The sequence below is a fragment of the Bufo bufo genome, chromosome 4 (assembly GCF_905171765.1).
Source record: "Bufo bufo chromosome 4, aBufBuf1.1, whole genome shotgun sequence".
Lineage (NCBI taxonomy): Eukaryota > Metazoa > Chordata > Amphibia > Anura > Bufonidae > Bufo > Bufo bufo.
The window spans coordinates 255009445-255031688 of record NC_053392.1 but is presented as its reverse complement, the minus strand read 5'-3'; the positions used below and the strand labels follow the sequence as shown (position 1 = coordinate 255031688).

Below are 22244 nucleotides of genomic sequence, written 5' to 3'. Positions count from 1 at the left end.
CTAGGCCGCTCTTTGTATCGTACATGCTTCTATGTGAAGCCTGTACTGACTCCTGCACAGCGCGATGTAAGCGCTGTGCAGAAGTGACAGCATAGCGATCAGCCACAGAGGATTGATCGCTATGCTGTGGATGTCACAGTGGGCACTGGATGGCACAAGGGGGTACTGGATGTCAAACAGGAGGCACTGGATGGCACAAGGGGGCAATTGTTGGCATAATAGGGGAACTGGATGGCACAAGGGGGTCAATTGATGGCACAAGGGGGCACTGGGTGTCACAAGGGGGCACTAAATGGCCCAAGGGGGTAATGAATGGCATAATGGGGGCAATAGATGGCACAAGGGAGCAATGGTTGGCACAATAGGTGAACTGGATGGCACAAAGGGATCAATTGATGGCACAAGTGGGGCACTGGATGACACAATGGGGGCACTGGATGGCCCAAGAGGGTACTGGATGGCAAACAAGGGGCACTGGATGGCACATGGGGGCAATGGATGGCACATGGGGGCAATGGATGGCACTGTTATGGACGCACTGTGGATGTCACTGTTATGGACGCACTGTGGATGTCACTGTTATGGACGCACTGTGGACGTCACTGTTATGGGGGCAGTGTGGATGTCATTGTTATGGACGCACTGTGGATGTCACTGTTATGGACGCACTGTGGACGTCACTGTTATGGGGGCAGTGTGGATGTCATTGTTATGGGTGCTGAGTATAAGTGATAAGGCTCGTGCACAGAACTGTATCTGTTTTGTGATCTGCAAGTCGCGGATCCACTAAATAAGGTCACTGTCCGTGTGCGATTCACATTTTTTGCAGTCCCATTGAGTTCTATAAGTTTTAGATCTGCATTATGAGGACCAGAATAGGACATGTTCTATCTTTCGCAGAACTGACATACGGATGTGGAAAGCACAAGGATGTCATCAGTGCATAGAACTCAATGGGAGTGCAAAAAAATGCGGATCGCAAAATGGGTACGGTTGTGTGCATAAGGGTTTAGATACGCAGCTCAGCAGGCAGGGTCATACAAGATAGGATTAGATACACAGTTTAGCAGGCAGTATCGCTCACAATAGGATGTGTATCAGGCATACATACATGATAGGATTAGATACAGATGTGTTTGGATACTCCTGCTGATTCCAGCTGTTTATTACACTCTGGAGATGGTGAGGGAAGAGCCTGTGGACGGTCAGTGATGGGATTAGATACACAGCTCAGCAGGCTGTATCACACAGAATAGGATTAGATACAGATGTGTTTGGATACTCCTGCTGATTTAAGCTGTTTTTCACACTCTGCAGATGGTGAGGGAAGAGCCTGGAGAAGGTCAGTGATGGGATTAGATACACAGCTCAGCAGGCTGTATCACACAGGATAGGATTAGATACACATGTGAGGGAAGAGCCTGTGGACGGTCAGTGATGGGATTAGATACACAGCTCAGCAGGCTGTATCACACAGGATAGGATTAGATACACATGTGAGGGAAGAGCCTGTGGACGGTCAGTGATGGGATTAGATACACAGCTCAGCAGGCTGTATCACACAGGATAGGATTAGATACACATGTGAGGGAAGAGCCTGTGGACGGTCAGTGATGGGATTAGATACACAGCTCAGCAGGCTGTATCACACAGGATAGGATTAGATACAGATGTGTTTTGACGTCCTTGCCAATTCCAGCTGTTTATTACACTCTGGAGATAGTGAGGGAAGAGCCTGTGGACGGTCAGTGATGGGATTAGATACACAGCTCAGCAGGCTGTATCACACAGAATAGGATTAGATACAGATGTGTTTGGACGTGCTTGCTGATTTAAGCTGTTTTTCACACTCTAGAGATGGTGAGGGAAGAGCCTGGAGAAGGTCAGTGATGGGATTAGATACACAGCTCAGCAGGCTGTATCACACAGGATAGGATTAGATACACATGTGAGGGAAGAGCCTGTGGACGGTCAGTGATGGGATTAGATACACAGCTCAGCAGGCTGTATCACACAGGATAGGATTAAATACACATGTGAGGGAAGAGCCTGTGGACGGTCAATGATAGGATTCAGACACTGAATGAGAAGTATAATCATGTCTCTGTGCAGAAAGATGGACACAGGAGTTATAGGAGTAGCTGCTGCAGGCAGAGCAGAGTGGGGGGCGTGGCCAGCCTGTGACTCATCACTGTGCAGTGCAGCCAGGATTGTGATCAATAAAGTTATGTATTCAACAAAACAAGAAGGGGAGAAAGTAAACAGATCTGCCAGGATAATGTGATGTCTTCCAGGGGGGAAGGAAAGCTCAGGCATGAAAAACAGGTATTGGGGGCATATGTATGGATGGTGAGGTGTGTTAGGAGCACATAAAATTTTGATTTTGGGACCGGACAACCTCTTTAAGCTCTATGAGGCTAGCCAAGCACTTGCACTCAGCTATCGTCGGTAGTCCCATAGAGTTGAATGCAGAGGGGCACACGCATATGTTCTCATGATCGTCACGGGGCTAACCAATGGCTCCCCAGCTAATCAGATACTTATCCCCTATCCCTGTGATGGCTAACCTCCGGCACTCCAGCTGTGGTAAAACTATGACTCCCAAGATGCCCCCTTGCTTTTTCTTAGAACTCCATAGAAATGAATGGAGCATGCTGGGAGTTGTAGTTTCACCACAGCTGGAGAGCCATCTCTGCCCTATCCTGTGGTTGTTGTAATGGGACTGCCCCTTTAACATGCTGCTGTTGACATACATTTTATTCTGTATTAGGCCTCATGCACACAACCGTATTTTGTATCCGTGTTCGATCCGCATTCTTTTCACATGGACCCATTAATTTATATTGGTCTGCAAAAAAATAAAAATAAAGACTGCACACGGATGTCATGCATGTGCTGTCCACATCCGTGTGTCCATAGAATATGTCCTATTCTTGGCCGCAAAATGCGAGGTTAATGGGTCCCCCAAAAAACGGATGCAACATGGACATCACACGGACGTCATCTGTATTTTGTGGACCGCAAAACGGATAAGTTTGTGTTTTTTTTTTTACTATTATAAACGTAACACCCTGGCGTATTTGCAGCTTATCAATAAGTAGACAATTAAAAGGGAGTATAGGATCAGACCATACAGGATCAGTTTGCATTCTGTAACCATGGAGACACATGGGTATGCAGAGGAGGTGTAAACCCAAAACATTCCAGATGTTTAACCCCTTCAGGACCGGGAGAATCAGGGAAACTGGTTGTTTTTACTGCAAAGGGAACACAGTAAAAAACGAAACCCAGCAATATTAAATGGCGCCATTAGGACTATTTCACACTTGCGTTGTTGTTTTCCGGTATTAAGATCCGGCAGAGGATCTCAAAACAGGAAAGAAAAACGTTTCCGTTTAGTCCTCATTCATTCTGAATGGAAAGAGATCCGTTCAGGACGCATCAGGATGTCTTCCGTTCCGGCAGCATTGCATTTTGTGACCCCACACAAAACTCCTGCAAGCTCCGGTTTTGTGTCCGGTCATAAAAATGGAAAAAACAGATCTGTGACTAAAAAGTTAAAACAATAAGTCAATGGTGACAAATCTTTTTTTTTTTTTTTAAAAGCCTAAAAAACTGGATCCGTCACCCATTAACTTTTAATGTATTTAGTGACGGATCCTTTCTTTTCCGTTTTGATTTTACACAACCGCATCCTAACGGAACGGATGCGTCCTGATGTGTAAAATCAAAACGGATCTGTTCAATTAAGATTACTTTCACACCAGTGTTTTCCCTTTCTGCTATTGAGATCCGTCATAGGGTCTCAATAGCGGGGGGGGGGGTGGGTAACGCTTCTGTTTGTCCGCCTTCATTGTCAATGAGGACAAAATGGAACAGAGTGCACCAGAATGCAGGCCATTCCGTTTCCATGACGCACACAAAAGTGCAGCAAGCAGCGTTTGAGTGCATCCTGACACAATCTGGCACAATAGAAAACGGATCCGTCCTCCATTGACTTTTAATGGTGTTCAAGACGGATCCGTCTTGGCTATGTTAAAGATAATACAAACGGATCCGTTCAGAATGGATGCAGACGGTTGTATTATCAGTAAGGGTACTTTCACACTGGCGTTTTTCTTTTCCGGCACTGAGTTCCGTCCTAGGGGCTCTATACCAGAAAAGAACTGATCAGTCTTATCCCTATACATTCTGAATGGAGAGCAAACCCTTCAGGATCAGTTCAGTCTTTTAGAATTTTCAGGACGAGATAAGGCTACTTTCACACCTGCGTTCAGGTGTCCGCTCGTGAGCTCCGTTTGAAGGGGCTCACAAGCGGCCCTGAACGCAGCCGTCCGGCCCTAATGCATTCTCAGTGGAGGCGGATCTGCTGAGAATGCATCAGTCTGGCGGCGTTCAGCCTCCGCTCAGTGAGCAGACACCTGAACGCTGCTTGCAGCGTTCGGGTGTCCGCCTGGCCGTGCGGAGGCAAGCGGATCCGTCCAGACTTATAATGTAAGTCAATGGGGACAGATCCGCTTGAAGATGATACAATATGGCTCAATCTTCAAGCGGATCCGTCCCCCATTGACTTTCAATGTAAAGTCTGGACGGATCCGCTCAGGCTACTTTCACACTTAGAAATTTTTCTAAGTTATAATGCAGACGGATCAATTCTGAACGGATGCAAACGTCTGCATTATAGGAGCGGATCCGTCTGATGAAACATCAGACGGACCCGCTCCGAACGCTAGTGTGAAAGTAGCCTAATACCGCAACATGTTGTGGTTTTATCTCCGTCCAAAATTCCGGAACACTTGCCTGAATGCCGGATCCAGCATTTTTTCCCATTGACATGCATTAACGCCGGATCCAGCCCCGAGTGTTCCGGCAAAACGGATCCGGCATTGCGGTCTGCGCAAGCTCAGACTGAAAAAAAAAAAATTGAAAAAAAATTAACGCCGGATCCTTTTTTTCCAGATGACACCGGAGAGACGGATCCGGCATTTCAATGCATTTGTCATACGGATCAGGATCCTGATCCATCCGACAAATGCCATCAGTTGGCATACGTTTTGACGGATCCAGCAGGCAGTTCCAGCGACGGAATCCTCTGCCCACAAGTGTGAAAGTCCCCTGACGGAAGCATTTTTGCTGATCCATGACGGATCCAGCAAAAACGCTGGGGTGAAAGTAGCCTATTTGTCCTGCCAAATATAAGTCTTTGTGAATGGAAAAATAAAAAAGTTATGGCTTGGGTTGTAAATATAGAAAACGGCAAGGTCCTGAAGAAGTTAAGGAAGACTGGCACAGGCGGGCATGTAGCAGCAGGGTCAGGCCCATCGCCCTCCTCTATATATAGCCGGGAGCACGTGTCCGTCTCATGTATCACGGCCGGGTTACGGACCAGGACAGGGCGCTGCACCCCCTCCTCCCCATGCTGTTTCCAGCTTCCACAGGCGCCATGTTCCCAGCCCCAGTGAGTTATGACACAGCATCTGATGAAGGTGCTGACTCCATGACAGCTCCCCCGGGCTCCGTGACGTCACGCCTCCCCCTTCATTCCATTCATTGTTCTTGTATCTCCCGGTGTGTTATCTGCATCCCATCTCCCCGCGCCCCTCCCCCTCCCGCACCTCCTCCTCCTCCTCGGGATGATGATTAGAAGTGGGGCAGGCGCTGAGGGCTCTGGTTACTAGGATGGAGTTACTGCTGTGCCCTGTGTAAAGTTTAACCCAAGTCTTATCTGCCCGTTGTGACCGTGCACTGTCCCCCCTCTGCTCCTCACACAGGCCCCGGGACCCCCGCACCTGGACCATGTGGAAGCTGAACAAAAGCAAGGTTCTCATAGAAGACACACCTGATGAAGAAGCAGCGCAGGCTCAGCCAGAAGCCCAGGTAACTGGACAGCAGCCCACTGCCTCATACAGCCATTATCTGCTTGATGTAGCAGAGCTCACTTTGCTATTTGGGCTGCAGGAGGAGTTTACCTGTGTAAAGCCACAGGTGATGTGCGTGCTCAGCTCTGCTACATCTGACTGCTTGCTGCTCAGGTATTAGATTCAGGTAGTTTTCTGGGTCCCCATTGTTTACAGAGCAGGCAGCTGTCAGCGGAGGTGCTGGGCAGTTACAGAAGTCCCTGGGGCCCGGAGAAAGATGATGACTCCGCTGGTGGCCCTTATCACCAACCGGCTGGCAGCTACAGTGTTATCTCCGTCACCACAATGCCCAGGAGATGTGTTCCACATGGCTTTGCTGCCTTGTCAGCATGGAGGCTGGGAACAACCGGATCAGTGTGACGGCCATGGCTTGTAATGGTTTTCTATGACTGAACTTAGTGTTGACATCCGCATTATGGTCCTCTTGTGTGAGGGGTCTCCCATCTGGTTATTATACAGAGGGGCATGAAGACGGGTGTCATTTGTCACCTCAGGTCACGTTATGTATTTTGTCATGCGCTGTAAGGTTTACCTGCATTCCATACAAGTGGCATTTACAAAAGGAAAATGTCCTTAAAGGGGCGTTTTGAGGCTTTATAACTGATGACCGATCTTCTGGATGGGTCATCAGTATGTGATCGGTGGAGGTCTAACACCGGGGACCCCCACTTATCAGTTGTTTGAGAAGGCGCCAGCGCTCCTGCGATCGCCGTGGCCTTCTATCTGCTTTTCCTAGGCTGAGTGACTTCACGTTCATCAGTCACGTGGCCTAGGCGCAGGTCAGCTCCATAGAAGTGAATGAGGCTGAGTGTGATACCAATGACAGCTTCTATGCAATGTATGGCGCTATGCTTGGTAAGCTGCGAGAAGACCGCAGGAGCGCTGGTGCCTTCTCAAACAGCTGATCGGCGGGGGGTCCTGAGTGTCGGACCCCCATGATCAGATACTGATGACATATTCAAAGGATAGATCATCAATTATAGAAGACCTGGAAAACCCTTTTAAGGCTCCATTCACACGTCCGTAAAATGGGTCCGCATCCGTTCCGCAATTTTGCGGAACGGGTGCGGACCCATTCATTCTCTATGGGGACGGAATGGATGCGGACAGCACACAGTGTGCTGTCCGCATTTGCGGAGCGCGGCCCTGATCTTTGGGTCCGCAGCTCCGCAAAAAGATAGAGCATGTCCTATTCTTGTCCGCAGATGCGGACAAGAATAGGCATTTCTATAGGGGTGCCGGGTGGGTGTGTTGCGGATCCGCAATTTGCGGGTCCGCAACACACCTCGGACGTCTGAATGGAGCCTTAAGGCCGCCAGAGACATCGGTGGAGAAGGCCATGCAAGAAAAGGGCCATGTGCATAGGGGTCACAGGACTTCATTCTCCTGACACGGGGTCCACCCGTTTTTATCCCATGAATACGATCTAAATGAATGCTCCATCAGACTGCACCATCCGTGGCTCCTCTGACCCAAACCCGCAGCATGGTAGTAACTTATGATGCAGTGAGTTCGTGCCTGTCTGCTGTACTGTACTCACAGCGCTCCTTCCTGTGTGAACAGGGCAGTGATCGCCAACAAATGAGCCTAAGAATAGGGAATGTGCTGCCATCTGACTGTACTAAGGGTACGACCTTGTGGCACGGTTGTGACACAGCCACGCTACGGTTGAGTGTTGCACTGCCTGATGCAAAGTGAAATCGCTAGTTTGCGACCACACAGCAAGGCCATGCGCATGAGTCCTTACTAAAGACTCATTCACACGTCCGTGCCCAAATCCGTGAGAAGGTGGTCAGTGATGCATCCGTCAAGCTGTCCGTGAAGGATCCGTGTTGCATCCGTATTTCACTGACACTGAACAGCTGAAAAATAATCTGTGAATCTTAATCTGTGATCTTAATCTGTGAAACACGGATGGCTTCCCTGGTATTTACCGACCCATAGACTATAATGGGCGTGATAGACACGGACAAAATAGAGCATGCATCCGTGCTAAAAACATGGACCCACGGACTGTGCCAAAACACTGATGTCTGAATACACACATTAAAATGAATGGGGACGTGTGGTGTCCGTGGAGAACAAGTACATCGCACGTCCGTGGAACACCGACGTGTGAATGAGGCTTAATCCTGTAGAAGCAGGCTGTATAGACCTGCACCGGAGCTACCACAGTGCCTCAGTCTGGATAATAAATGTATCTATATCAACTATTGGGGCTCATGCACACAGCCGTAGTTTTGGTCCTGCACACGGCCGTAAGTGTTTTGTGGTCCACAAATTGCGGATCCACAAAACGTGAATACTGGACGAATGCTTGCAGAAATGTCCTATCCTTATTCACAAAACTGACAAGTAGAGGAAAGGAAATGTTGCATTTTATTCTGGCCCCATTGAGATGAAAGGGTCTGCATCCAATCCGCAAAAATGCTATCCATGCTGTACATTTATTATCCAGCCTGAGGCACTGCGGTAGCTCCGGTGCAGGTCTAGACAGCCTGCTTCTACAGGATTAGTAAGGACCATAGTTTGCATCTGCGCTTATTGTCCTATTTCTATGTCCTATTCTTGTCTGTTTTGTGGACAAGTATAGGACGTTTTTACAGAAGTAAAAAAAAATGGCGCCTTGCACTCGGCCAGGATCCATGCTTTGCGGCTATGTGCATGAGGCCTAAGTCTGGGCCACTGATGCAAACTACTGAACAGAATACCGTTGTGTGAAAGTACCAAGACTGCAAAAAAAAAACCGCATAGATCCACAGTATCGTGTTTTTTCCTGCGTGAAATGTGCGTTCACCCCTAGACGTTTCCGCTCAGTCCACTATGTAAAACGGTTTCTGCTCGCACTAAATGTACATTCGCTTTCAGACTGAGGAATGTGCAGAGATAAGACTGGAACAGCTTGTGTTTTTCTACTCTTTAGTTATTTGGGGGGTTTTTAAAAATAGACCGTGTGCTTTTAGTTTGTCTGTCTTTATTTCTTGAAGTTTATTCTATGATATTTACAGTATACTATAGAAATATTAATATTCAACAGCAATATTGACAACAGAGTTAATTTGAAGTGGAACGGATCACTAAGCAGACCATAATAACTGGCCCCGTGTACAATTCAACGATTCTTCTGCTTAAAGGGAACCTGTCACCGGGATTTTGTGCATAGAGCTGAGGACATGGGTTGCTAGATGGCCACTAGCACATCCGCAATACCCAGTCCCCATAGCTCTGTGTGCTTTTATTGTGTAAAAAAAACAATTTGATACATATGCAAATTACCATGAGATGAGTCCTGTACATGAGAAGAGTCAGGGACAGGACTCCTCTCAGGTTAATTTGCATATGTATCAAATCGGTTTTTTTACACCATAAAAGCACACAGAGCTATGGGGACTGGGTATTACGGATGTGCTAGCGGTGATCTAGCAACCCATGTCCTCAGGTCTATACACAAAATCCCGGTGACAGGTTCCCTTTAAAAGACATCCCCAGTCCTGTATAGAAATTCACATTTGGCTGCGTTTTTCACCTCCTCTCATTCCTATACTCGAAGGAATCCAAAAATCTGAGACCTACGGTAAGCTGTTCTTTAGCAGAGTTCTTAAAGTGGTTGACCGGTTTCTTACAGGGTGGATAAAAATCAATGATTTTAAAAAAATAATAATCAGATTTTTTTTTTTATATAAAATGCTTTTTGAGGAAAATATATTACCATCCAAAGGTTATTCCATCATTAAATAAAGATAAGTTTTTTTAATTATGTTGAAAAGGCTGTATAAGTTTAATTTTTTTGGTAAATAAATTCCATTAATCCATTCACAATGTCATGCTCTTCCAGAGGTTTTTGTAAGATTATTGGGCAGTTTCTCTGCCTACAAGATATTATCACAGATGCTTGGTTAAGGCCTCTTTCACACGGGCGTTGCGGGAAAAGGTGCGGGTGCGTTGCGGGAACATGCGCGATTTTTCCGCGCGAGTGCAAAACATTGTAATGCGTTTTGCGCTCGTGTGAGAAAAATCGGCATGTTTGGTACCCAAACCCGAACTTCTTCACAGAAGTTCGGGTTTGGGTTAGGTGCTGGGATCATTTTGTTGTTTTAAAAGATGGAAATAAAACTTTGTCTTTTGCAGATCATTTCATCTTCTACTTCAACTTGCTTTAAGGGGTTTTCCGAGATTTTAATACTGATGACATATTCTCCTGATAGGTCATTAGTATCTGATTGGTGGGGGTCCGACACACGGGACCCGCACAGATGAGCTGTTTCAGAAGGCACCAGTGCCACTGTGAGCACCACAACCTTCTCCAGCTTTTCCTAGGCTAGGGGCACTGTGCTTGGTAGGCTCACAGGAGCGCCAATGCCTTCTCAAACAGCTGATCGGCGGGGGTCCCGGGTGTCAGACTTCAGCATTAGGCTACGTTCACACTGGCGTTTTGAATTCCGTTTGTGAGATCCGTTTCAGGGCTCTCACAAGCGGTCCAAAACGGATCAGTTCAGCCCCAATGCATTCTGAATAGATAAGGATCCGTCCAGAATGCATCAGTTTGGCTCCGTTCCGCTCTGGATGCTTGACGATGCAGAGCCAAACGGATCCGTCCTGACTTACAATGTGAGTGAATGGGGACGGATCCGTTTTCACTGACACAATATGGTGCAGTTGAAAACGGATCCGTCCCACATTGACTTTCAATGTAAGTCAGGATGGATCCGTTTTGACTTAGACTTTTTTTTTTTTAAAGAATAATGCAAACGGATCCTTTAAAATGGGGTCCACTACACCAAGTGGACTCAATCGGAAACATGACCTGATATTACATTATTGAATTTTTGATCCATGACTTGTGTGTTCTTTTGTTTTAATCAACCATGCTTTTTAGCACGTGTTGTCAATTTCATTTGAAGGAGGAGCTTGTAGTTAGTGCGTCCACCTGCTTTCAGGTGGAGGCGCTCTATATCCGACCTCCTCCTCAGTATGTGTATGTCATGAGGAAGGATCGCTACTGTCCTTGATCCGAAACATGTAGACTGGAGTGTAACTGGCTTTTATCTGCACTGAAAAATAAAGGTAACATTTTAACCGAGCTGGACTTTTTTCTCTTTTTACTCAAGTAACGCTGTGGTTCTTGGCGTGGTCCGTGCTTGGTGTGACAGGGTTTGAGCACGCCTATACTCTCTTTGCTTACCTGTTCTGAATAGATACAATCGTTTGCATTATCCGTGCGGATCCGTCTGTGCAGTTACAAGACGGATCCGCACCGAACGCAAGTGTGAAAGTAGCCTTAGGAGGATAGGTCATCAGCATTAAAATCTCAGAAAACCTTTTTAATTGTTCACAGTAAGTCATTTGGACCAGTGCTGCCCAAACTTTTGCATGCTACTGTATAGATGTCCGCTGCCGTGGATGTTGCCTTGTTCCTACGCGGATTGAATTCGGTGCACACAGTATTAGGCTTTCGCTCAAAGGCCCCTGTTCATATAGAAAACCATAGCACACTCTTTGTCAATGTCTCAAAGGTCTAGTTCTTGACCGAACTTCATAGCAATGTTTCGACTTGGACAGAAGTCTTTCCAATGTTTTTCAAAATTAGTCTTGTGAACTGACCCTTAGGGTCCATTCACACGTCCGCAATTTCTTTCCGGACTTGTTGCGGATTTTTGCAGACCCATTCATTTTCAATGGGGCCTGAACGGATGCTATGTGCTATCCGCATTTCCGGATCCGCAATGCCGTTCTCTGAAAAAAATAGAACATGTCCTATTCGCAATTGCGGACAAGAAAGGGCATTTTCTATTACAGTGTCGGTGATGTGCGCTCCGTGTTTTGCGGATCTGCAATTTGCGGACCGCAAAAACGCCTACGGACGTGTGAATAGACCCTTAGGGTGCATACACACATGCGGTTGCTGATTTGTGTCTTGCAAATCTGCAACCTCTTAATTGAATCTGTTGCATTGGTTTAGAAAAGAATTGCAGCAAAAAAGTAATAATTTCCAGGAGAGAATGGCGCATGTGAAGTATGTTGTTTTTTTTTTCCTCATGACCTCTGTGAATTTTTTTTACTTGTAAAACTGATACTTCATGTGCAAATATCACAATGGTGAGGCATATTGGGGCACATTTATCGAACCCCTTCTGGCATCCAGGTCACAAAGCCCCACTTAAGCAAAAATGTTCAACTTTTGGGGGTTTTGTGCTGCATTTGCCACTTGGGCTCTTTACAACACATTTGCATAATTATAAAAAGCTGTTTTTCGGAGGCTAGAAAAGATTGATAAGCAGATAAAGACATATCTGTAAATGACATTAGGAGACCTATACAGATCCCAACTATTATAAAGTCCTGCTTGTTGACAGACTCCCTTTAATACCTACCTATAAAATGCTTGCTATAATAAATCGCCTCCATGGAGTTTTTTGTTGTTGAAAGTTTGACATGTGGGGTCCACAAAAAACACTTGTGTGCATTAGAGCTAAGACCTCGTGTATGACCTCTTGTAAGCCATGAAATGTGGGGCATATGAATGAACAGTTTAAAGGGATTGTCCAGCTTTCACTAAGTGGTGGCCTATATGCAGGATAGGCCTTCACCAGCTGATTGGCGGTGGTCCAACAATCCGCACCCCTGTTGATCAGCTGTACGGGTATAACTCTGACGCCAGAAGTACACCGATCCCTTGGTTATGTAGTTGGGGGAACTCAATGCTGCAGCGCTACTCCTCCCCGCAGTGATGCGCTCTGCCCACTACACAGTTGATGGTGCTTTGTTGGTCCAGTGATAGAGCTACACCTGAACATCTGATTGGCGGAGGTGTGGGCTGTTGGACCCATGCCGGTTAGCTGGTGATGGCCCTTTCTGAATATAGGCCATAACTGGACAACCCCTTTAAGTCTCCATGCACCATTATGGGTGCCCTGTTTGCTTCCATGGCCGTTGTGTATGAGGCATTAGTATCAATAGAATTTATTAAATATTAATATCATACTGCACCTTCTGACATCAGTGGAATGCCTTTTGGCTTTCGATGGACATCTAGTCCTAGAGCTTTCAGTAGTTTTCCATTATAGGCAGGCCTCCTGTTGGTTATGCTTCATAGATCCTCTATGAAAGAAGCTCTAGTCTTGTGTAATGTAGCCTTTATTTATTTTTGCCTTATTTATGTTGATTTGAGTATTTGATCCTCAGTTTTATTTAGTAAGATCTTTTTTAGCCTTGTTCTTATCCAGCTGATTGCTGAATATGAGAAACCACATTTCCATGAATACAGGTATGCGGGGGATCGTAATTGAGCGGGGCACATCTAAGATTTGACAAAAGGCTTTACTGAAGTGATGTCATGTTCTCCACCTTGACTGCACTTTAGTGAATGTGTGTATTACGACTCCACTGCTTCCCATTCTGTCTCTCATTGAAACTAGAAGGGGGGCAGTTACTACATAAAACTTCACTTTTGATATTAAGGTAAAGCCCCTAAAAACAAACAAATAATGATGGCCTCAGGGCTCAACTGGTCATAGATAGAAGACTGTCAAGAGCGCCGAGTATGACCATCAAAAATGGCTGGGTGGGTGCCTGCACCGTATACTGGACCAGGGAAGACCAGATACTATTGTCCCCCTATGATGGAAACGGTGTTTCCAAATGATTGGTTCAGAACAGATATCACACAGGCACCTGTAATAGACTAACAGGTGGGTGAGGCCAAGGGGGAGAGCGGGTAGTGGATGTAAACTGACCCTGTGAAGCCCTACTTGGCCTAATTCACCCTATAAGTAATCCTAGGAACGGGGTCCAAAAAACCCTGGGGTCCAAAAAACCCCGGCTGGAACCTGATCCTATCCTGAAGGCCCTGATAAGGCCCTATGCAGAACAAAAATGGATCATATGCCACATCCGGGGGTAAGTTAGCCATTGACTTTTTTCACCATGGATTTTACCCTTCGCAATGGCATGAAATCTTCGGCTAATCCATAGATACGTGTGGTGCATGTCATGTTTAGTGCTGCTAACAGGAGGATATGTTTTTTTTTGTTATATTCCCAAAAAAATTCTGCTTGTGCCTATAGCCATTGAAATGACTGGGTTCCGTTTGGATACTGATCTGTCGCAAAAATGGATCACATCCAGACAGAAAATTCACCCGTGTGAAATAAGCCTATGCCTTTTTTACATGATTGAGTTTTCTGTCTGGATGTCGTCTGTTTTTGCAGTGAACAGCATCCGGACTGAACCCTGACCCATTCATTTCAATAGGTTTATGCACACAAGTATTGTTTTTCACTGACTATTCAGGAAAAATGGCAGCACGTTCTTTCTTCATCCGTTTTTCACGCTGGACTTGGCCATTCAGGTCAGTGGCAAAAAAAATATTTTTTACAGCACACTGACTGCATCTGGATGCGGTCTGTTTTTCACTGATGGTTGCTAGGAGATGCTATGTGTTATTCTTCAGTTCACGCGTGAAAAACAAGATAAAACGGATGCAATCCTGACAGAAAAATCTGAAACACTGAAGCACAATCGTGATAAAACTGGTTTAACATGTATGAAAAACTATCATTTTTGCATGAAAAAAGTGTGATAAAACACACTGAAAAAAAACCTATTCTGCTCTGAATTTTGTAGGTGGAATTTAAAGGGACCTGTCACCGGGATTTTGTGTATAGAGCTGAGGACATAGGCTGCTAGATGGCCACTAGCACATCCACAATACCCAGTCCCCATAGCTCTGTGTGCTTTTATTGTGTAAAAAAAACGATTTGATACATATGCAAATTAACCTGAGAGGAGTCCTGTCCCTGACTCATCTCAGGTTAATTTGCATATCTATCAAATCGTTTTTTTTTTACACAATAAAAGCACACAGAGCTATGGGGACTGGGTATTGCGGATGTGCTAGCGGCCATCTAGCAACCCATGTCCTCAGCCCTATACACAAAATCCTGGTGACAGGTCCCCTTTAAAAATCCTTCATGTGAAAAGATTCTCATAGAAGTAGTGGAGCCATGGTTCTTGTCATAAGGCCTTGATGACATCGACAGCAGATGATGAGCCTGGCTCATCACTACCTTCATAATGGTTCCCGATGGAAGAGACTTGTTACTGAATGGAGGGCAGATATGTGATATAATGTTTCCTGCTGCAGAATTATTCTCCATTTTTACAGTAAAAATACTTCTGGTCCCTTCTGAGGCTACGTCACCCTTAATGTTCCTATTAATTATTTACCGTTTGGCTTAATAATTTATATTGTATACTTCAGAGGCGGTATGTGAAGGTAACCTGCTGAACTATTAGAATGCCAGGTTTCTACATATTTTTATTTTATTTATTTTTTTATGGATTCTGGAACCTGGAATTTCTTTTTCTTGTGCTAATTAGATCATTATATCTTCAATTTATTTTTACATAGTGCCAGGATATCCCACAGAGAATTAATACTGACAAACTGCACTTATAACGAGCGTCAGAGATGTGGATGTGTCTCGCGGAGACGAGGGGCTTCATCAATAGACCACTCGGACCGAGCCTGATTTTTTGCAATGCTGTTAGACCAGGAAATGTGACAGTTAGGTTTTGTTCACACGTTGCGGGAACACTACAGATTTGCCTTTGCAGGATTGCTTGCAGACAGTCTGCAGCGGTTTACGGTACCATCAAAGAGAGTGAGTTTTTATCATTTCTCTTCCACATGCTGCAGAAAAAAAATCTGCAGCAGAAAAAGACCTGTGGTTTCACGTTTAAAATTTTCAGCATTTCCATTTATGCTGCACATTTCCAGGATTTGAGGATTTGACCCTTTGCAATGCAAAGAGTGAAATCGGCAGAATTTCTATAACCAAATAAGCACCAAAAAGGCGCCATGGGGTGTTTTTTTTTTTTTTTTTTGTGCTGTGGATTTTCAGCAGAAGAAGAAAATCTGCAAGTTTCCGCAATGTGTAAACCTGCACACAATGTGAATTATGTAAGTTTTTGCAGCATAATACAATACCAGCAAAGTGGATGATTTTAGACAAGTCTCATGCACTCAGCTTTTTTTCTTGGGCTACTTTCACATCAGCGTTTTTGCTAGATCCGTCATGGATCAGCAAAAATGCTTCCGTCATGATAATGCGACCGGCTACATCTATCATGAACACCATTGAAAGTCAGTGGGGGACGGATCCGTTTTCTGTTGTGTCCGAGAGAACTGATTTGTCCCCATTGACTTACATTGTGAGTCATGACGGATCCGTGTTGCTCCGCATCACATTGCGAACAGAAAACCGCTGCTTGCAGCTTATTCTGTCCGCGATGGGGACGCAACCAAACGGAACGGAATGCATTCTGGGCCCATTCCCTTTAGTTCAGTTTTGTCCCCATTGACAATGAATGGGGACAAAACGGAAGCAGGGGGCAGGTAGAGTGTCCATTCAGGCCACCCTCAAAAGACCACGGCCCTAGGTCCCACTAAGCTACGCCCCTGATACGGTAACACCACGCCCCCAACCACTCCGCAGCCAACGGGGATTGAAAAAAATGAAGGTAAAAATCAACTTCTGTCAGCTGCAGGAGTGGGAGGCAGGGTGACTTTCTCCCTGCAGCTCATGCTCCGACAGCACAGTGCTGCTGTCTGAGAGTGAGCTGTTCAAAAGGACATCCCTGTGTCCGTCCAGGCCCTGCGCCGGACGGAGGATAGGGAGTCTGAAAACGGGACTGTCCAGCATAAAACCGGACCTCTGGCAACCCTAGGGGCAAATTGCTGTAGAGGCCACTGTTAAGGAGACAGGGTGTTGTGGTAATCACTGTTAAAGGGGTGGGCACTGTGGAGGTCTCTTAAGAGGGGAAGGGGAACGGTGGAGGTCACAGTTAAGGGGACGGGGTGTTGTGGAGGTCACATTTTAAGTGAACGGAACTCTGTGGAGGTCACTGTTAAGGGGAATTATTGTGGAAATCACTGTTAACGAGACTGGGTACTGTGGAGGTCACTAATAAAGGGGCGGCTGCTGTGGAGGTCGCTGTTAAAGGGGAGGGCGCTGTGGATGTTACTGTTAATGGGGCAGGCCGCTGTGGAGATCACTGTTAAAGGGATGGGGTAGATGTCACTTTTATAGTGGATACTGTCTATTGCACACAAACATTAAATATACCCCTGCGAAGACGGGTCCTTCTGCTAGTATGTCCTAAAGATGAATGACAAACTCCTGCAAAAACCTTTTAGAGATGCAATAACCACTCCAAATATGAAAATATAAAAATTAATTACAAGTATAAATAGACGCAATTCATCCACATGATACAAACAATAAAAAAAAATATGCATGGCGGGGGACCCTGCTAACTCCCAGTAATATATATATTAATATACAGTGTATGTAAGATAAGTGAATTAGTGTCCATACATAAAAACCTACCTGTTCTTTATCAGCATATAAACCTCAATGTTTTTCGCTATCTGGCCTGTCTGGAACAATTGCATGGCAAAAACGTTGTAGATTTCTAGTGTAGTCTGCAGGCATGTTGAGGGTTTATAGGCTGCAGTGTTTGTGGGTTGTAGACTTTTTTTTTTTTCCTTGAGAGCTCAGGTACTTGCCCTTGGGTTACATGGTGAGATGACTGCAACCTCAATGTTTTTTTATAGGCTGTTGCAGAAGGTCAGAGCATTTCTGAGGCAAAACCAAATGTTGATATGAAGGTCTAGTTCTTGTGTTGGCTTTACATGCTACTACTCATTGACCAGGGACAATCTCCGCACAGTCTTGTAGAATATGTTGGTGGGGTGTTTAAGAAGGATAACATTTTCACTTGGAAAGCTCTAATGTCTGGTGTCAATACCAATGTTCCCTCTGGGACTCGCATGCACTGACTACTATGAGTAGGAGATGCATGAGCAGAGAAGTGCTACAGTCAAGGGAGTCTTGACCTATCAGACCACTTACAGATATGTCATAAATATCTTTGGTTGGAATATCCCTTTAATTCTCTCTAATGTCGAGTATGACTTAGAAATAACTGCATGTAAATGATCTTTAGCATTTGTTATCAATAGAAAAATTTTTGCCAGCTTTAACAAAAATTTGACTGGGTATTACAAAATTTGTTCTAACAGAAATAGCAAATTATGATTGCTGTGTATACGGTAACTAGTAGGCTTTCGGCACCGTTCCACTGCTGGACAAAGCATCTAATTTATGACTAGGTGCAGGCCTGGAGTGAAAACTACTCCAGCCCCTGACTACAGTAGTTTTCACTCCTCTATCATGCCTATTTCCAGGCGTAAATGTAAATTTGCCAACGCCCCGACCTCCTCCACTCCAAAGTGGCTAGGACAGCATAGAAAATGTTGTCGTATGGGCATTAAAAAGTTGCAAAACAGTGTCTTGTGACTCTTCTTTACTCGAAAATCTGATGTTTTTGGTTTAATGGTAAAAAATGCAACTCTAGAATTAAGTTTTCAAAATGGGTTTTTGGGACTTCAGCTTCTATGAATGCCCATGAGTCTCCATGGTGACAATCAACAAACTTGTATGCTTTCCTGATCCTAAAGTCATAGTGGGAGATTGATCAAGACCGGTCTTGAAATCCCCTGCTCGTCATAAATTAGGCATATCTTCTAGCAGTCCGTGTGCCTCTGGCTTTATTTTTGCCAGAAAACGAGCATAAAGGAAGATAAATTTGTCTCCACTGTTGGCCACATCCTTTTCCCATCTGTGTCACACCCCTTTAGGAAAAGTGGCAGAGCAGAAATAAGAATCCCGTTGTGAACGCAGCTGTTTTGTTTTGCCTGTTGTAAAAAGCAATGCAGACATTAGATTATCATGAACAAAAAAAAAACAAAACTGTGTGACGTAATCAAGTCACCAAAATAGACGCAAAGACAAGTTATTTCTTGTTTTTAATTCTGCAGTGCATGAGTTGTATCTTGTTAGTCCAAATGTTAGAAGTTCTTCTTTGATCTAACCAGGGTTGTAGTTGGTTACAGGGAAAGTGTTGAGACTTGCCGAGATGACAGATGCACTGACATCTTCTTCAAAGGGAGACTGCAAATGTTTAAGGTATGCTTAGCTTTACACAGCCTCTGTTTTGACTATATATATTAAAGGAATTAAAATAAGAGATGCCGTTTTCATGATTATGCCTCTTCATAGAGTTCGTGTGTGTGTTTTTTTTTTTATTTAAAGAAAAGTCAATCTGGCATTTTCTTTTTTGTAGGCGTTGTTAAAAATGTTGCCTTAAGGCACGGAAACAGACTGTCCTTTGAACTGAAAGGATGTATGAAAACGTGCTGTTAAATAAATACATTGTCTTGATAAAACTTTTCACACCTGCTGTAAACCTATCCAGCAGATTAACAGCCTGCCAGAGTTCACCATATCCAGCCTAACCGAATACTGCTGTGCACTGCCAGACCACATTGATTATAATCGGATCCAGTGGGGATCAGTACGGTTTCTGGCACGAGTGTCAGGGTTTGGACCGACAAAAACTGGTGCATGCACCAGTGCAAGCCACCTTAGCTGCCATGGGCACAATTTACCATGGTATTTGAGGGGTTAAAGGGGTCGTGTCAACTGGAACTTTAATAGCATATCGCTAGGATACACCATCAAAGTCTTAGAGGAGGAAGTCTTACACCTATATGACATTGGTGGTACATCACCAGGATATACCACCAATGTCTCCGATGAGACGACCCCTTTAAATGTCTGATTGGAGCTGTCGCCAATCACAGACATTAGCCCCCATTCTATGGTTTGTAAAACGGTAGAAAGCCTTTGGCTATGGCCCCCATTTCTGAATGAGCATTATCTTTAAAGACCCCACCAGTGCCATACATGACACTGGTCTGGAAGGTTTTAAGAAATCTGTGACGAATCCCGCAGCTCACAACCCTGCCTGACGCCAACTACGTTGAGCCCATGAGATACGGTATAGTCGCTGGTTTCCAAGACGTGATGTTACGCTCTCCCTGGAAGCGCGTAAGGTCAGCTTGGTACAGTTTACACAGACACCTTCTGTCCACGCAGGCACAAGGAGGCATGGGGATTGAGCTAGGGTGGTCCACACGACCTCCAGTGTGATTCCACACTCGCTCACAACCCTGACAAGCTGAGAGAGCCTTTTCACTGCCCCAGTGAAACAGCTTTCCCAGGCCGGTAGACTGACACCAGTTCCTCATTTGATATAACCCCGGTCCGCTAACAGGATTATATAGGAGTGGCAAAATCTACAGTTTGGTACATCCTGAGAAAGAAAAAGCACTGGTGACCTCAACAATGCAAAAAGACTTGGACGCCCACAGAAGAAAACACTGGTGGATGATTGCAGAATAATTACCATGGTGAAGAAAAACACTATTCTGTGGTTTTCAGAGACATACTGTGTGCTCAAATGCAGCCAAACTGATTGGTCGGCGTTTCATAATACAGATGGACAATGACCCAAAACATAAAGCCAAAGCAACCCAGGAGTTTATTAAAGCAAAGAAGTGGAATATTCTTAAATGGCCGAATCAGTCACCTGATCTGAACCCAATAGAGCATTTCACTTGGTAAAGACTAAACTTCAGACAGAAAGGCCCACAAACAAACAGCAACTGAAAACCGCTGCAGTAAAGGCCTGGCAGAGCATTAAAAAGGAGGAAACACAGCGTCTGGTGATGTCCTTGAGTTCAAGACTTCAGGCAGTCATTGCCAACAAAGTGTTTTCAACCAGGTATTAGAAATTAACATTTTATTTGCAACTATTTAATTTGTCCAATTACTTTTGAGCCCCCTGAAATGAAGGGATTGCGATTAAAAAAAATCCTTTAGTTCCTCAGATTTTAATGCACTCATTTTGTTCAACCCACTGAATTAAAGCTGAAAGTCTGAACTTCAACTGCATCTGAATTGTTTTGTTCAAAATCCATTGTGGTAATGTACAGAACAAAAATTTTAAAAATGTTGTCCGTGTCCAAATATATATGGACCTAACTGTACAAGGACAGCACAAGATTAAATCGTATATTTAATTGCCTTAAGGGCACACTAGACATAACACGATATACCTAGAGAATATATACAGTGGCTGGATGTGCAAATACAGGTAGTATGATACAAACAGAGTTAAACAGAACAAGAGTCAGTTACCAGATGGATGAGTAGTCCTTTTGGGTTATGATGAATTCTGGGTTGCTGTAATCCTTGGCTGTAGTCACATGGGGGCAGTGATGTCGGCAGTTTGTCCACCGTCCCTCCAAACACATTACACAATGTGGCCCCCTTCAGAGAAAGACTCTGGCCTGCATGGGCCTTTTCACCTGTAGTCTGTCACTCCCCTCCTTCCCTCTGGGAGGAGTCCACCCTCCCATCCTTGTCCTGGTAGCCAAAGACCCACAAAACCCATTATGGCCCATAGCTCCATACCGGAAAGTCACAGGGAGATTGTTCTGGCACCAACTGATCCGCCTGGGTTCCGGCTACAGGTCGAGACCAACCATGGCGCCGTTATTAAGTTCCTGTTGGGAAATCTCTGTATCTCCCCTTCCTGGCATCCTACCCCCAAACTGCGACCAGGAGCACATCCGTCTTGGCCCCAGGGTCGCACATATGTAACTGGTTTATGCCTGTGATGGACAGGCCATTCATAATTCCTTATGAACCCCTGGTTCCATGATGTCTGATGGATTCTTTTGTTCTGATGACCAACTCTGCTTCCCCCTCATCGGCATTCATCCTGCCAGAGAGGTTTGAGTTGCCATTGTGGCTGAGTGAGGTGTGAACTGTATACATACGGTCTGCTTTGAAGCCAGGCCCAAAGTGAAGTTTACTCCCTCTGTTATCTGACAGCAAATGGCTGGAATCGGATCATAACCTCACATTCCTCACATTCATGTCACTTGGCTCGTGGTTTAAATGTTCCTTTAAAAAAAAAATTCTAAGATATTAATCTCATTGCTAATTTAACTGGTGGTATTCTTAGAATAGCTGCCATTCCTTATACATTGTTAATAAACAGGTTTTATTCACATGAATGGTGCCATTACATTACTAGGCCGCAGCTGAAGCCTGTGCTGCCACAACACCAATGCAGTGTTTGCGTGAGTCAGTATAAGGCATAGACAGCCCTCACATACAGCATATCAACAGGACCCCGGTGATGTGGTTCGATTAAAGTTATCTCAGGCTGATGTTTGTCGCTGTCCATGATGCATAATTTCTACCTGCCTGTTTTACATTTTCACCACTGTGTTGGGGGATAGTTGTGGGCACCACCCACTAAGTATGGTGTAGCGTTGGATTCCTGGAAATGGCTGCAGATTGGTGCTGGATTGCTGAAAAAAATACTCTTCAACATTGAAATTTCAGT

General features: G+C 45.0%; 1 protein-coding gene across 4 annotated transcripts in view; it reads left to right on the top strand.

The window, feature by feature from the left end:
* LOC120998061 (testis development related protein) overlaps positions 1 to 22244 on the top strand; it is a 188151-nt gene that overhangs the window by 69773 nt on the left and 96134 nt on the right. Inside the window, exons 1-2 of one of the 4 annotated variants that reach the window (XM_040428531.1) lie at positions 5378 to 5458; positions 5772 to 5877. In XM_040428531.1, coding sequence (XP_040284465.1) covers positions 5797 to 5877 — 81 coding nt within the window. In that variant the 5' untranslated portion in view covers positions 5378 to 5458; positions 5772 to 5796. The other 3 variants (XM_040428532.1, XM_040428530.1, XM_040428534.1) reach the window with 3 other exon arrangements.